The sequence below is a fragment of the Notamacropus eugenii genome, chromosome 4, assembly GCF_028372415.1.
Source record: "Notamacropus eugenii isolate mMacEug1 chromosome 4, mMacEug1.pri_v2, whole genome shotgun sequence".
NCBI classification, from domain to species: domain Eukaryota; kingdom Metazoa; phylum Chordata; class Mammalia; order Diprotodontia; family Macropodidae; genus Notamacropus; species Notamacropus eugenii.
In genome coordinates this window covers 52,259,424-52,273,513 of record NC_092875.1, presented here as the reverse complement: position 1 = coordinate 52,273,513, position 14,090 = coordinate 52,259,424, and the positions used below count along the sequence as shown (strand labels likewise).

General features: G+C 49.3%; 1 protein-coding gene and 1 long non-coding RNA gene across 3 annotated transcripts; one reads left to right on the top strand and one right to left on the bottom strand.

Moving 5' to 3' along the window:
* Window positions 1–1,637: 1,637 nt before the first annotated feature.
* CD320 (CD320 molecule) lies at window positions 1,638–13,261 on the bottom strand. Of its 2 annotated transcripts, XM_072600950.1 has the most exons (7): window positions 12,260–12,483; window positions 7,551–7,670; window positions 7,056–7,238; window positions 6,026–6,142; window positions 5,063–5,161; window positions 2,651–2,737; window positions 1,638–2,325 (listed from the first exon to the last, which is right to left on the bottom strand). In XM_072600950.1, exons 1-6 carry the CDS (start codon window positions 12,369–12,371, stop codon window positions 2,652–2,654), a joined length of 717 nt encoding a protein of 238 aa, XP_072457051.1. In that variant the 5' UTR covers window positions 12,372–12,483; the 3' UTR covers window positions 1,638–2,325; window position 2,651. The 2 variants fall into 2 exon arrangements, with proteins under 2 accessions (XP_072457051.1, XP_072457050.1); XM_072600949.1 differs by lacking the exon at window positions 2,651–2,737 and having other exon boundaries at window positions 12,260–13,261.
* On the top strand, window positions 12,890–13,507 carry LOC140499483 (uncharacterized). Its single transcript, XR_011965460.1, has 2 exons — window positions 12,890–12,991; window positions 13,255–13,507. It is a non-coding gene; the product is annotated as an uncharacterized lncRNA (long non-coding RNA).
* Window positions 13,508–14,090: the final 583 nt, after the last annotated feature.

Below are 14,090 nucleotides of genomic sequence, written 5' to 3'. Positions count from 1 at the left end.
ACAGTGGTCAGACCAGGGCAGAGGACAGGGGGCTGGCCATTCCCTGGTCCTGGAATTCTCAATGAAGAAACTGGGAATCAGAGGTTAAGTAGCCCAAGGTCACATAGTTAATGAATTGGCAGAGGCAGGCAAAAGTCCCTCTGAACACTCCTGGTACTTCTCCAGCTCAAAGTCCTTCTCTTGAGTTCAAGGGTTCCAGAAGACAAGCATATCTCCTGAAACGTCTCCTGTGGGCCCCAGTGAATACTCAAGGCTCAGTATGGGTCATAATTCTTCCCCTCACACAAACCTTCAATCCCAGCCATCCCTGCCCCAAAATTCCTATTTCTGCTGAGAGCATCCTTCTAGTCAGCCAGGTTTGAAACCCTAGAGTCATCCCTGACTCTTTCCTTTCCTTCATCTGACATATCCAATCATTTTCCAAATCATACCAATCCCTCCTTTTCATTCACAGCTACTCTCCTAGTTCAGAATGTCATCACCACCCCCACCTGGGCTCTTCCACTCTCTCTCTTTTCCAATCCATCTTCCCTACAGCCACCAAATTACTATTTCTAACATGTAGGTCTAATTGTGTCACTCTCCTACTTTTAAAATCTTCAAAGGATTCCTATTGCTCCTAGGATAAAATACAAGGCTGGAATTTAAATTCCTCAATCTGACTTCCTGCTGCCTTTCTGGACTGATTACTTACCCTCATGCTTTCCAACAAGCTGGCTTACTGATACCCAAACAAAACATGCCGCCTCCCATCTCTGTGCCTGTACATAGGTGGTCTCTATCTCTCTTCCCCTCCCTGACCCATGCCTAGAATGAATTCCCACTCAAAAGCAGCCCCAACTTTCTTCAAGGCACAGCTCGGGCATCACCTCCTACAAGAAGCCCCTCTCCCTTGTGAAATTACACAATAGTGACTTCTTTATGGATTGGATTCCTCCACTGGACTGAAAGCTCCTTGAGAGTATGGGCTGTCTTAGGGACTCTTCCTCCTCTGAACAAAGACATGAGGACCACTTGTTGGACATGGGTTGAATTAGATGGTCCCCAAGGTCTCACCCAACTCTGCTTGTTATTCAGTACTGTACCCCCACCCCAGTAGTCAATTCCTTATATATCAATTATCCCAGCTCTGATGTTGCATGACCCCAACAAATAAATCATCTAACCTTTCTGGGCCTCAGTTTTCCGGTCCAAAACAATGAGAAAAATAACACTTGTACTACTTACCTAATAGATTACTATGAGGAAAGTACTTTGTATACCTTACAGTGCTATCAAAATGAAGTGATTCTTATGAACCTAAGTCAATCTGACTTAAAAGTCTATCCCTCTGTTTTGTAATTTATTACCTTCAAAATGCCTGGCTTGAGTTTGTGTTGCATCTGTAACTTCCTACAATGAAGAGAAGAGGGTGGGGAACTGTTAACAGAGCCTTCTAGAACCTTAGAGACTCTCTGGTCCAGCTTCCCCTACTTGTTGATACTCCACTAGCCCGAAGGAGGATGTATATTCCTCTAGGATGAGAGTAAGTCTTCTTTCTTTTCTTGCATCCATCCGTACTGCCCAGGAGCTCTAGCTCAGATTTTTCTTCCATGGGGAAATCTAGAAAGGAGTTCAGGAAACAGACTAGAAAGGGCTTAAGTTTTGAGAAATTATTTTATTTACTGAACTGTAGATCATCCTAGGCATTGAGGCTGTCCTCCCTCCTCATCTGTAGCCCACCTGGTTGCTGAATGGAGTATCTCACCCCTGGGCCACCAGCCCTGCTCTATGGCTAATACCAGGGACACCTAGCTTTGCTCAACAAAGAGTACAGCTCCTGAAACCAGCTGCATGAGGAAGTGATCAGCTGTGGGAATACCTCTGGAGCCAACAGTCAATTTCCATCCCCACCCCCATGCAGGCAGGATGTGTTCTGCTGGAAGGAACCAGGATCCACACCCATCCGGCTCTATCTAAGGGGTGCCAGATGCAGGACCTCCCAGATGGTAGAAAAAGGCAACAAGGTCAGGACCTGTTGGTTGCCTTGAAAAGAGAGGTAGCTTGTGATGGAGGTTGATGGCAAAGAGAGACCTCCTAGAGGATTCTTGGTTCAACCCCAGGGAAGCCTGGGCCAGTCTCACAATGGACCCAGAGGACCAAAAGCCATTCTGGAGGTCAAGCAAGCTGGCCTTCAGATTAAGGAAGGTGTCCTTTCAGGCATCAGCAATGACTCTTTCACAGCTTCCACCAGGTTTGGCTGGGGGAGAAGGTGCCACCGGACTTGAGCCCACGTCTGGCAACATACAAGGAGACAGGCAGCAGCCAGAACTCCACTCAGAGCAGCTGGAAAGGCAAAAAACATCAGACACAGAAAAGGTCAGCCCCGGACAGGATCTGAAAAAAAATCTGGCCCACCCCCTCATTTTACAAAGGACTGAAATAAGGCTTGGAGAAAGGTGTCAGATTCCTGATGCAATGTGGCAGGTTAGTGGCAAGACCTGTACCTGAACCCGTGTACCTCTCCTACCCTGCACTGCTGTCACCACCTCCATGCCCTGATCATCCAAAGGACTACCATCAGAGGCACAGAGGAAGTACACTTTATACTTAGCCCTGCTCCAGTCCCTGCTCTACTCCCCAGGTCCCAGGGCACACTAGCAAAGGTTACCTTAGGCTCCTAGCAGACATCGCTCTGAAGGCTGGGAACTCCTGAGACTCCCAGGGAGGTGGCAGAAGTGGGAGCTGTTCCCGTAGGCTAGAGCAGGAAAGAGGGGCTGAGTTCTGGTTTCAAGAATGTAGTGGAGGATAAACACAAACAGAGGGCATCACCCTGCAGGGAGAGCACACTGGGCACTGACAGGCAGAAAGCTGTAGCTTTCTAGGGAAAGCCAAGAACATTTCCAACCGGGGTACTTTCCTGGACTTCATCTTCTCCAGAAACTTCCTTTGCATTCTGCAAGATGAATCAACTCTGAAATTTGCCTTTCCTCAGGCTCTAGGGCCACTCTCTCCCTCTGACTGGGAAGGAAAGTAGAGATCCTGATTCTCCACCAAGCAAGGAGGCATGGTAATTTCTACATGCTGGCTTTCTTCATTAGGCTGCAAGTTCCTTGAAGGTCTTAAGCCTTTTGCCATATCCCAGGGCTTAGTTTAGCAGAGTACCTGGCACTCTATAGTGTTTATTGACTCTGACAGGAACAACCAAAAGAGATTTTTGAGCTAAAAAGGGGAAGGAGGAGAGTTACAGGACAGAATGGTTCCTGGGGACTGCATCATAACTGAAAACAGGGCAGCTCAATTCTTAACTAGCTCATTTTCTCTTCTAAGAAGAATGAGCATCTAATTGAGAATGGCTAATAGAAAGCTGAAACCCAAGCTAAATAGGGAAATGACAGAAAGAAACCACTAGGCAGCAGAAGTGGGGATCAAGGGAATGAATGGAAGGAAGACTGAGGCCCTAGTCCTGATCTCTGAGAGAGTGTGGAGAACAAGGAAGGTATTGCAGGTCTGGAAAGGGGCAGATATGGGCTGATTATAGAGGGCCACAGAACAGAATCGACAAACTACAGGTCGATTAACAGAACTTTGAGTCCTCAAAGAGATGCTCTGTGAACATTGAGAAAAGGAATTAAGTGGTAATCACAAAGAAGCAGCATGGCTTCCTTGAGAACAGATCATGGCAGAGTAATCTCAGTTGCTTTTTTAACAGCCACTAGACTGGCATAACAAAATATAGCTTTCCTGATATTTTTTAAAAAGCCATATTTGACAAGACAAAGTGTCTTGTCCCCTGCTTGTGGACAAGACAGAGAGATGTGGGTCAGATGGTCACACAGTAAAGTAGCTATGGAACTGGCTGAATGGATGGACCTAAAGAGCAGTTGTTAATGGCTCCATGTAAACTTTGAGACACCTCTCCAGTCAAGTGCCCTTGGGATCTCTGCTTGGGCCTGCAAGATTAATGCTTTGGATAAAGTCAAAAATGACATGCTTAGCAAATTTGCAGATGACATAAAACTGGGAGGGAAAGCTCACACATTAGATGACAGTCAGCATAGAAAAGACCTTGACAGGCTGGAATGCCGGGCTGAATCTAATAAGATGAATTTTAAGAGGGACAAATGAAAAGGTTTACACTTGAGTTCAAAATACCAACTTCCCCAGTACAAGATGGGTGAAGCAGGCTCAAGAACAGTTCATTTGAAAAGATGTGGGGGTTTTAGTGGCCTGAAGGTTTAATGAGTTGGCAGTGTGCTCCAACAGCCTCAACAGCTAACGTGATCTCAGACAACACCCAAGGGATGCCCAAAGTTGAGGCTTAACAAGAGCTGTTCTTGCATCCTCTGCACAGATCAGACAAAATCTGAAGTACTGAGGGCAGCTCTGGGCACCACAGTGAAGGAATAATGCTGACAAACTGGAGTGTCCAAAGAAAGGAAATCAGGATCGTAAAGGCCTGGCGATCGTAACGATAGCCAATATGTATATATGGCTGCTTTAAGGTTTGCACAACATTCTGCATATTTTGATATTTGATTCTTCCAACAACCCTGGTAGGTAGCTGCTGTTATAATCCCCATTTTACAGTTGGGGAAACTGAGACAGGAGAAAGGGTTTTGTTCTTGTTTTGTTTTGTTCTTCTAAAGTGCCTTGCTCAGGGTCACACCACTCAGAGTACACCTCTGAGCCAGGATTCAAACTCAAGGCTTCCTTATTTGAAGTCCAGTACTCTAACCACTATGTGACCTAGCTACCTCGGAAGGATCTGGTGAGGAAACTAGAAACAAAGGAATGCTGGGGGAGACGGGAAGAGCTAGCACATGGATAAGGGATTGAACTTGTTCACTGTCTTCCAGGGGGCAGAACTAAAAGCAATGGGCAGAAGCAGGAGCAAAACATGCCTAGATGTGACTGTTCCTAGCAAGGAGGAGGGGCTGCCCCAAGAGGTCTTTAAGCACAGGCTGGATGACTACTTGTTGAGAAGGTTGTGGAATTGGTTTCAGTTAGATGGCCTGCAGAACTCCTAAGTCACAACACAGACAGAGTGGAGCAGCGACACTGCCTGCACAAGGGGTCTCACCTGCTGCCATGACCAGGCCATAGGCACTTCGCCTTTCTGAAGGTGTGAGGCTCCCATGTCCTGGGGTGGTAGTCTGATCTCCGGTAGTTTGTGTCACCCCTGAAATGGAAGCAGCGCCCAAGAGGAAGGAAAGTCTTAGCCCCCATGGTCAGCTATAAGTAGAGCTAAAGGGATCCAAGGTTTCCTACATTTCTGAGCCTGGAGGAGCTCCAAGTGGTACAGAGCTAGGAAGGTGGGGACACATCGTCACATACACCTCCCCTCACTGGAGCTCCCTGACAGGCACCTCACTGTGAAAATGGAACGGGAGTCAACAGCCTCCCCCCACACCCTCTACTGCCTCTGTGCTCCGTCATCACTCCACCAACATTTATTGTCTTACTCAGTGCCCATTTCTGAACAGTTGGAAAGGAACAGAATCAAAGACTCAGGAAATTTCTGGTTTGGAAAGGACCTTAGAGAAAAGTAAGTGATTTTAAAGAGGACAACATGGAGGGCAAGAAAAGGAAAGGAGGCACCATGAGGCACAGTCTTGGCAGATTCGCTCGTCCCTCTCCTTAGACTTGGCCCTTCTACCTCTCTCTAGGCTGTCTGAGGAAGTCCCTGAAGACATAAACATGCCTTAGGGCATTTTCTACCCCAGGTGCCAGGGCCTCCTCAGAGAAACTGTTCAAAGACTGAGGACTCCAGGTGCTTCCTAGCAGAAGAGGGAGGTTGCTGACCCCTGGCCCAGACAGGAGGCAGGATTATTCAGTCCAGCAGCTGGTGGCCCACCTCTCAAAGTGAAGGCTCCTTATAGGATGCACAAGAGACTCTGGCTACCCCCAGCCCTCAACCACCCCACAGCAGAGAAAATCTATACCCACTACTACATGGTGAGGCCATGGAGATTCTAGACTTGATGGAACCAATATTCTGAAAGCTGAAAGAGTGGAGATGCTGTCCATATCCAGGGATACTTACCGGTGTCCATAGTTATCCCACTGGCACTCTGATTTCCTGAAGGGACAGTACTCCCATTACCTGGTGTGGGAGACACAGCTAAGGTGGTAGTCTGATTGCTGGGAGCTCCTGCTGTCCCTGCAATGAAACCAGGCAGTCTCAGGTCAGCAGCCTCAGGGGCAAAGGAAGCCTCAGTTCCTATGGAAATCTCCTCTTTCACCCTGGGACTTCTCTTACTGACTTCCACTACGTCTCAGGGAGCTCACTACTGGGAAGACCTCATCATCCTGCCATGGGATTTCATCTTATCACTATCCCTTGGAGGAGGGGCCATGAACTTCAAACCCCCCATCCCCTTAGGGAGGGAGCTCAGTTCAGAGCATCTTAATCACTTGACTCAACAACCTGAGGACTTCTCTGACTGACATCCCTTGTACCCCCAAATCCGTTGCTCCTCACCCTCAAGCTTTCCAGCATCTTTTTCAACTTCCCCTATTAGATTACAAATTCCTTGAGGGCACATTTTCACTTTTGTATCCTCAGTGCTTGGTTCCTGGCATGTAGCAAGTGCTTCATAAATGTTTACTGACCACTGACTATGGCTGGCTACATCTGAGACCAAAGTGCCAGTAGTTCGGTGCTGGTCAGCACTCCAGAGGATGTCTCTAACCTCAGAGATGCAATGGAGGCCAGCAGCCTGAGGGACCCTGGCCAGCACTGGCCAGATTCAGATTTCAGGAGATTCCTCCATAACTCTCCCACTTAATGGCCCATGGCCCAATGAAGCTGGCTGGGACTGAAAGACAACTCCCATTTCCTCTATGCCCCATCATCATTCCACTCAGGCTTTTCTAATCCACTGTCCAATCTCTATCTCCATCCTACCTTATCTTGCCACCAAAGCCAAAGGATGAATCCCACAGGGGCTTCTGAAAGTCTCTCCTTCCTGGGACACCGAAGGCACAAGGCTCTTAAGTTCTCCTCTCTGGTTCTCTAGCTGATTGAAAGCACACAAGCATGCACACACACACACATCCCCATGAAAACTCACTACAATGAAGTTCGTCATTGCCACTGGCACAGTCTGGGTGTCCATCACACACCCACACATATGGGATGCACTCTCCTGAGGTACAATGAAACTCCTGCTTGGTGCACTGTAAGGAGGACATCTTCAAATGGTGCTTCTTGCAGTCCACAAGCTGTTCATCTGTGCCATTGGGACAATTGTTGACTTCATCACAAAATCGGTTTTCAGCCAGGCAAGGAGATAGAGGGAAGAAATAGATTTCTTTGTAATTTGTAAGACCGATTAACCGATGTCTTCTTGAATTAGTCTACATTACCCTAATAGAAACTTCTACTCCCTTCTTCACAACACAAACATAATCCTTTACTCGTGTGAGGGCAAGTTAGCAAACAATTTGTGTAGCATAGAAAGCTGTGGAGCCAGCAGGGGGAAAGGGGTACCCATAGTTTGGTTCAGCTCAGTCCTGCCTCAGGTGACCTCCAGCCCACCCCATTCCGTCCTGGATGGTCCACTTACAGCAGTGAGCTTCATCTCTGCCATCTGCACAGTCCTTGTCACCATCGCATAGCCACACAGAAGGGATGTAGATGTCATCGCCACATGGGAATTTAGAATGTGGGTATGGCTCCTCAGTGCCTGGGAAACAGGTGAAAAGAAAACACAGATAACAGGGCATCACCAGGCCAGGCTAAAGCAGCACAGCTAGGATGGCCAACGAGACAAGAGAACATGGTGGGGGTAAGTGTGAGCCTGACATGGAATCAAAAACCCTTGTCCTTGACTCCTGGTTTTACTACTTATTATCTCTAAAATGGCAAGGTGAGGGGGAGAAAGGGAAGGACAGAAAGGATGACTGGAGGGACAGATAAATAAATAACAAAATAATGTCCTGGGCCTCATTTTCTCCTGGAAAAGCTGGACTTTCATTCATTGTACATGAGTCTGTTGCATATTGACAGAAATATTGACAGCAAGGAAGGTTTCTTTTTCTCCTGAAAGCTGTGTACCCTTTTCTACCTCAGCTCCCCCAAAATTTCTCCTCAAAATTATATAAGCTTTCCCCTTCAACATGGACCTCTAAGCTGAAAGATCTGACTATTATTGAGCCCTACAGGGGAAATGGCTTGACTTGACTGAGCCTTGGTGGGAGCTTGACCAGCTGAGGCCACTTCAGCATTACTGCAAAGGGGGAAGGGATTCACAGAGCCTATATACCATTTCTAGTAAAGGGGCTTGGGGAGAGCAGTACCAGAGAGAGCCAGGGTGGTACAGCAAATAGTGTATTACACTGGGGGTCTAAAGAGCCTGGCTATACAACCAGAGGTCAATCACTTCTCTGTGCCTCAGTTTCTTCAGCTATAAAAAGAGAATAAAATAGAGTTACTGTTAACACTTAAATAGTGCTTTAAGGTCTAGAAAGCACTTCACAAATAGTATCTCATTTGCTCCAGGGAAAGAGGTGTTATTATCATCCCCATTTTACAGTTTAGGAAATTGAGTCAGACGACAGTCAGGTGATTTGCCCAGGGTTCCACAGTGAGTAAGTGTTTGAACTCAGGTCTTCCTGACTCCAGGCCCAGCATTCTATCCACTGAAATACCTCACACAACTGTTGTACATTTAAAATGAAATACTGTACAGAAAATGTTTTGCAAACTATAAAAGACTCCATAACTATCCACTTCTATTATTATTAAAGCTACTAAGATGATGCGCCCCAGGGCAGAGAAAAAGATCATCAAACCAACTCACTTTATTGAGTACTGAATTTAGAGTTGGAGGTAGGAAGTGACTTAAGTCCTTAACTTAAATTCAAGGACTGAACTTAACCAAGAGTGTCCATGACTGTCCCATACCACTTCCCAAATACCCAGCTACCAGAGTCCAACATGTCCCTGGAACTGTTTAAGGGATCTCCATGAGGGAAGCAAAGAAGGGGGGTTGTTCACCCCTTAGTCTCAGCCTGGTTCCCAGCAGTCACTTTCCATCCCCACAATTCATGAACTCAGTTGTCCTCATAGAAGTTCTTCACAGAAATTCTTCCAAAGTCTGAGAACCTACAGTACTTCCTGGAGGGAGGTGGAAGGTACTGGCTCCGGGCTACATATCCTCTCCAACAACTAGGGGCAATTCCCAAAGTGAGGGGCCCCCAGGGGAACTGAGCAAGGGAATAAGACTACCTCAGCCCTTACTCTCTCCCCTTCTGGGATAATAGGCTCCTGAATATGTCCTACAGCCCTGTGCAGTGAAGGGAAGAGTAAATCAATTTCAGACTTGGTGGAGCCAACAGTCAGAGGGTAGGCAGAGCTAAGTCAAGTCAAGCTACAAGCTGTAGTGATTAGTCCATTTGTTTTCTGAATGGACAGGGCTCCCATTACCTGGTTTGGGGGACACAGTGACCTCCAAGAGCTTCCATGACCACTGAAGTGAAACCAGCCCCAGATCAGCATCTCTCAGGGAAATGAGAGTCTCAGCCCTTATACCTGACACATCTGAGCTAATACTGGGAGGCTTAGACTACCAGCACTGAGACTGGGAAGGATCCCCACAGGACATCTCAGATTCTGAAGGTGACCCAGAGCCTACTCAACCTGAGCCACCCACATCAGTCCTAGGCAGGGCCCCTTCACAAACTAAAGCCCTTTTCTTGGTACCAGAACAAGATAGGAAGGGGAGGCTGCACTCCACCCTGTCAATTCTTCATTTCCTATCCTGCCTCCTCACCACCTGAAATCTCAGAACCTCCTCATCTCCCTCAGCAGCCACTTCCTGCATTGGAGAGCCAAAGGGAGAGCAATAAACTCGAACAGCCTCCCTTTATGGAGGCCTTGGACTTCACAGGCAATAAGTGTTTACCGTCTACTACTATGGTCACTACTACCACCTCTACCTTCTTTGTCTCCCACCTTTATTCCACCTAAGTGTACAGTCTCATCCACCAAACCTCATCTCCCAGCAACCAAGGACAGCCAAAGGATGGATCACACAGGGACTCCCACTGTCTCTTGGTAGCAGACTCTAGACTTTCCAAGTTTCACTAACTAAACTGAAAGAGGATACGCGCATACATACATAAATACACTCTTTTTTATCACCAAATTGCCGGAACAGACATCATACACACAAGAAGGAAGGAGGCCAAGAAGCTCCACAGAACAGTGTTAGACCTGAAAGGGACCTTAGAGAATCTCTATTCCAACTCCTTCATTTTACAGAGAAGGCATATGAAGTTCTTTTTGCTCAAAGTCACCCAGTGAGTTCATCACAGAGCTGGGGCTTGAACCCAGGTTTTCTGAATCCCAGTGCGGGGCTTTTTCCAAAGACATTTCAAAAGTATAGGTTTTGTCTTTCCCCCATGAGCCACTTACATGAACAAAATATTTCCAGGGGACTATTTAAACAGTTAAACTATTTCCCAGGTCACTTTCAGTTTTGCCAAGCAGAATGTTATCTCCTCGTCATGGTCCAGCTCTAGCCTGACCTCTCTGGAGCCTTCCCAGATATCTGCAGCCCAGGGACCCCAGACTTCTCTAACTTCTATTATATTGAGACACTGTACTCTTTATGCACAATGTCTTCCTTCTCTAACTGTATGACCAGAAGGCAGGGCCCAGACATTCTCCCCTAAACTCAGGATATCTCAAACAACTGAATGAAGATAGGTCATAAAACCCATGGCCAGAGGTAGCAGTAGCCCAACAACTTTACAGGAGAGAAAACAGGTGCAATTTTTGGGCTGAACAGACAGTTATGGTTGTCAAACAAGGCAATTATTGAGGCTTGTAAAAAGGATGGGTGTGGGGAGGGGAAACAGTCCTAAAAAGCAAACTAACACACACCAACAGAAGTCTTTTCCTTTCTAGTCCAGTTTCCCCCTCTGTAAAGGCAGGGTTACACTAGATGATCTATAACAACCCCTCCAGTTTTGACATGATTCTTTACCCCAACCATCCCATTCCTCCATAGGCTTTTCTTTCCATTAGAGCTCTTTGAGGGTAGGGACTTTCTTTTGCCTCTTTGCCCCAGAGCTTAGCACAGTGACCAGTATGCAGTAGGTGCTCAATAAATGTTTACTGAATTTAGTTGAATGGAATTTTCCCACAGGTCTGGGAGGCTTTTAGGAGCACAGGACAGCAGAAGCAGAGCACACCTCTGAGACCCTCCAGGCCAAACCCACTCATCTTTCAGAGGCCTTTGGAGCTCAGGTCACAGAGCTCTTCAGGATCACAGAGAGAATCAATGGCTAGCCTGTACTGTGCTTGCCAGCATTTGGGAACTGCCAGGCATTTGGGAATGCCTCTTCCAACCTGCCTGAGTTTCCTAGGAAAGGGGAATAGTTTAATCTGGAATGTTCACCCTCCTCACCTTTTTTCTATTTTTCTTTTTTTTTAGAATCCTTATGGCAACAGCTTTCTTCAAGGCTGAAGTCAGCTGCCACTTCTCCCAAGAGAAGCCTTTCCAGATTCTTCCAGTGATTCTCAAACTGTCTAGTATTTACTTCTCCGTGTACATGTAGGAGGGCAGGGGCTGTCGGGTTTCATTTTTGCCCTTGGACCCCTGGTACTGGGCTTTACCCACGTAGGCACTAAATAATTGTTAAGAGGAAGGGGGGCATGTGAGGAGGAAGGTTGGGCTGACGTCAGCGAGCTGGCGAGACATAAAACACAATTAACAAAGGGACAGGGATAGCATCAGCAAACAGGGGCACCCCCTGCCAGGCGTCTAGAGCGTTGCCCCGGGGGGAAACTTGAGGTAGACCTGAGTTCTCAATGAGGAGGAGCCACCGAAGGGTTGGGGCCGTCCCAAAGCAGGGGCTCCCGAGGGCCTTCGGAAGGGAGAGGGTCACCAGTGGCCAGCTGGGTGACCCACCGCGAGTGGCTCCACCTCTCTGCGCCTCAGTCTTCCAAAGCGCACAACGGAGGGCCTGGACCGGATGATCGGTCCGGACCTTTCCCTGACAGCGGGGTTTCGGTGCCGGCTGGGCCGCCTCCTCCCGGTCCGCACTCAGTGGGGAGCAGCACAGGGTACCAAACCATGTGGCGGCGCTGGGGGAGTGACCCTGACTGACGGGCGGCCGGGCCAATAGCGGGCTGCGGTGGAGGGCGGCGGGGCGGGCCAGGGCGGCGCGGGGGCGGGGCCTGGGAGTGGCCGAAAGAACGGTCCCCACCCCCCACCCCCGACTAGGGCAAAGGGGAAGGGGCTAAAGGGGAATCGGCTGCACTCACCTCGGCGGGCTGGGCTCCGGGGCTGCGCCGGAGCCGAAGGCAGGCTGAGGGCCAGAGCTCGCTGCAGTCCCGCCAGAAGCAGCGGCAGGAGCCGCATCAGCTCACGCGCCATTCCCCTGCGCCTCGCTGACTTACCGGCCGACCTCCGCGCGTCCTCCTCTCTCCTCCCAGAGCGAGCACGCGCACGTGTCCCGCTCCGCGCCTCTCTGGGAAGAGCGGGAGGGAGAGCGCGTGCGCAGCCCCGGCGCCCCTCGCCTCTTACCTAGCGGTCGTATTTCCGGAGCTCACGTTATCCACGCTGCGCATGCGCTCCCGTATTAGCCCGGCTCGCACCCCTCACCAGCTGCCGGGCGCGACCCCGACCTCCGCACCTGGGAGGGGCCGGGGGCGGGGCTGCACATCCCCCTTGCCGCAGTAAAGGCCCGGGGGCCCAAAGCCGACCAAGTAGAGCAGGCTGAGATGTGGAGCACGCCCCCCACCCCGCCACCTCGTCCTCCAGCCCTGGCTCGGCGCGTCACGAGAGCACGCGACGGGCGGTGGGAGACGTGGATCAGTCCCGCGGGGAAGGGGCCTGAAGACGCCGCGGAAGGAGCTGTTCCCTTCCCCCTCCCTCCGCGCGGCACCGAGGCAGCCGCGGGCCGACTTCTGGGGGAATGTCACCGCGCTAACCGGCCGCGCCCCCGGGCACGCGCTTCATCTCAGCCTCAGTTTCCCCGTCAGGAGACAATGTCGGTAAGACTTTTGCAGGCCTCCAGTGTCGTACATCCTGGCGTGAGGCATCCGGGAACTTCCGAGGGGCGGGGGATTGGGGACCCTGGGGGCCCGCAGTCGCGGAGACCCGAGTTCAGAGTGCAGCTGTGCGACAGCTGGACCAGGCATTGAACCTGCTCGCCTCACTTTCCTCAGCTCTGATGCGGACCAGAATGAGCCCGCTCTCCCAGCGTTGCCTGGAGAGCCACGTGAGGTATTTGTAAAGCGTTTTTTCATCCTTAAAGGGCTGTTGGAGAGCTGCTACTCTTAAAGGCCCTGCTGTTGGTGGGAGAGGTGTGCCAAGCCCGGCCAAGCTGGAAAGTCTTCCAGTATGAGCCCAGCAATGAACCAGGTCTGAGGACTAAACTTGTGTCTCCTCCAGACTCTTCAGGAGCCCCCTTTGCCTTTAGATAAAATACAAACTCCTAATCCTGGCATTCAAACTACTTTTTCCAGCACATCAACTAATCAATAAATATTTATTAAGCTTCGATTATATGCTAGGCACACGTTACATGATCTCATGGTCTTCATACACCATGGGTTATCTTATTCTCTCCCCCTCCTGCCCACAGAACAGGCAAATTCTGCGAAGGCAGGCACTGGTTTCTGCTTTTTGTCTGTGTACCCCGAGTACCAAACTGGCCTGATAGTGGTTCCCCAAACATTCTATCTCATCTCCCTCCCTTCAGGTAGGATACCACTGCCTGGAATGTACTTGCTGGCTTATCCACTTCTTGGAATCCTAAGCTTCCATCAAGGCCCAACTCAAAAAACATCTCAAGAAGCCCTTCCTGACCTCCTCCCCAGCATCCCCCACCCAAGTTCCCCTGTTATTCCTCCAACCCCCAGCAGTACAGGTAAGCTCCCTGAAGCTTTTGTCTTTGTACCCCAGCATCTGTCACATTGCCATACACACACTAGACGTTTAGTGTGTGACATTAACTGTATAGCTACTGTGAAGTTACATCATGTATGAGTCTTCACAATTTTCACATTAAAATAGGGTCCTCATACTCAAGAAGGTTCGAGTACCACTTACTCAGTTCAACCACGTACAGAGGACAGCCCCAACTAACGG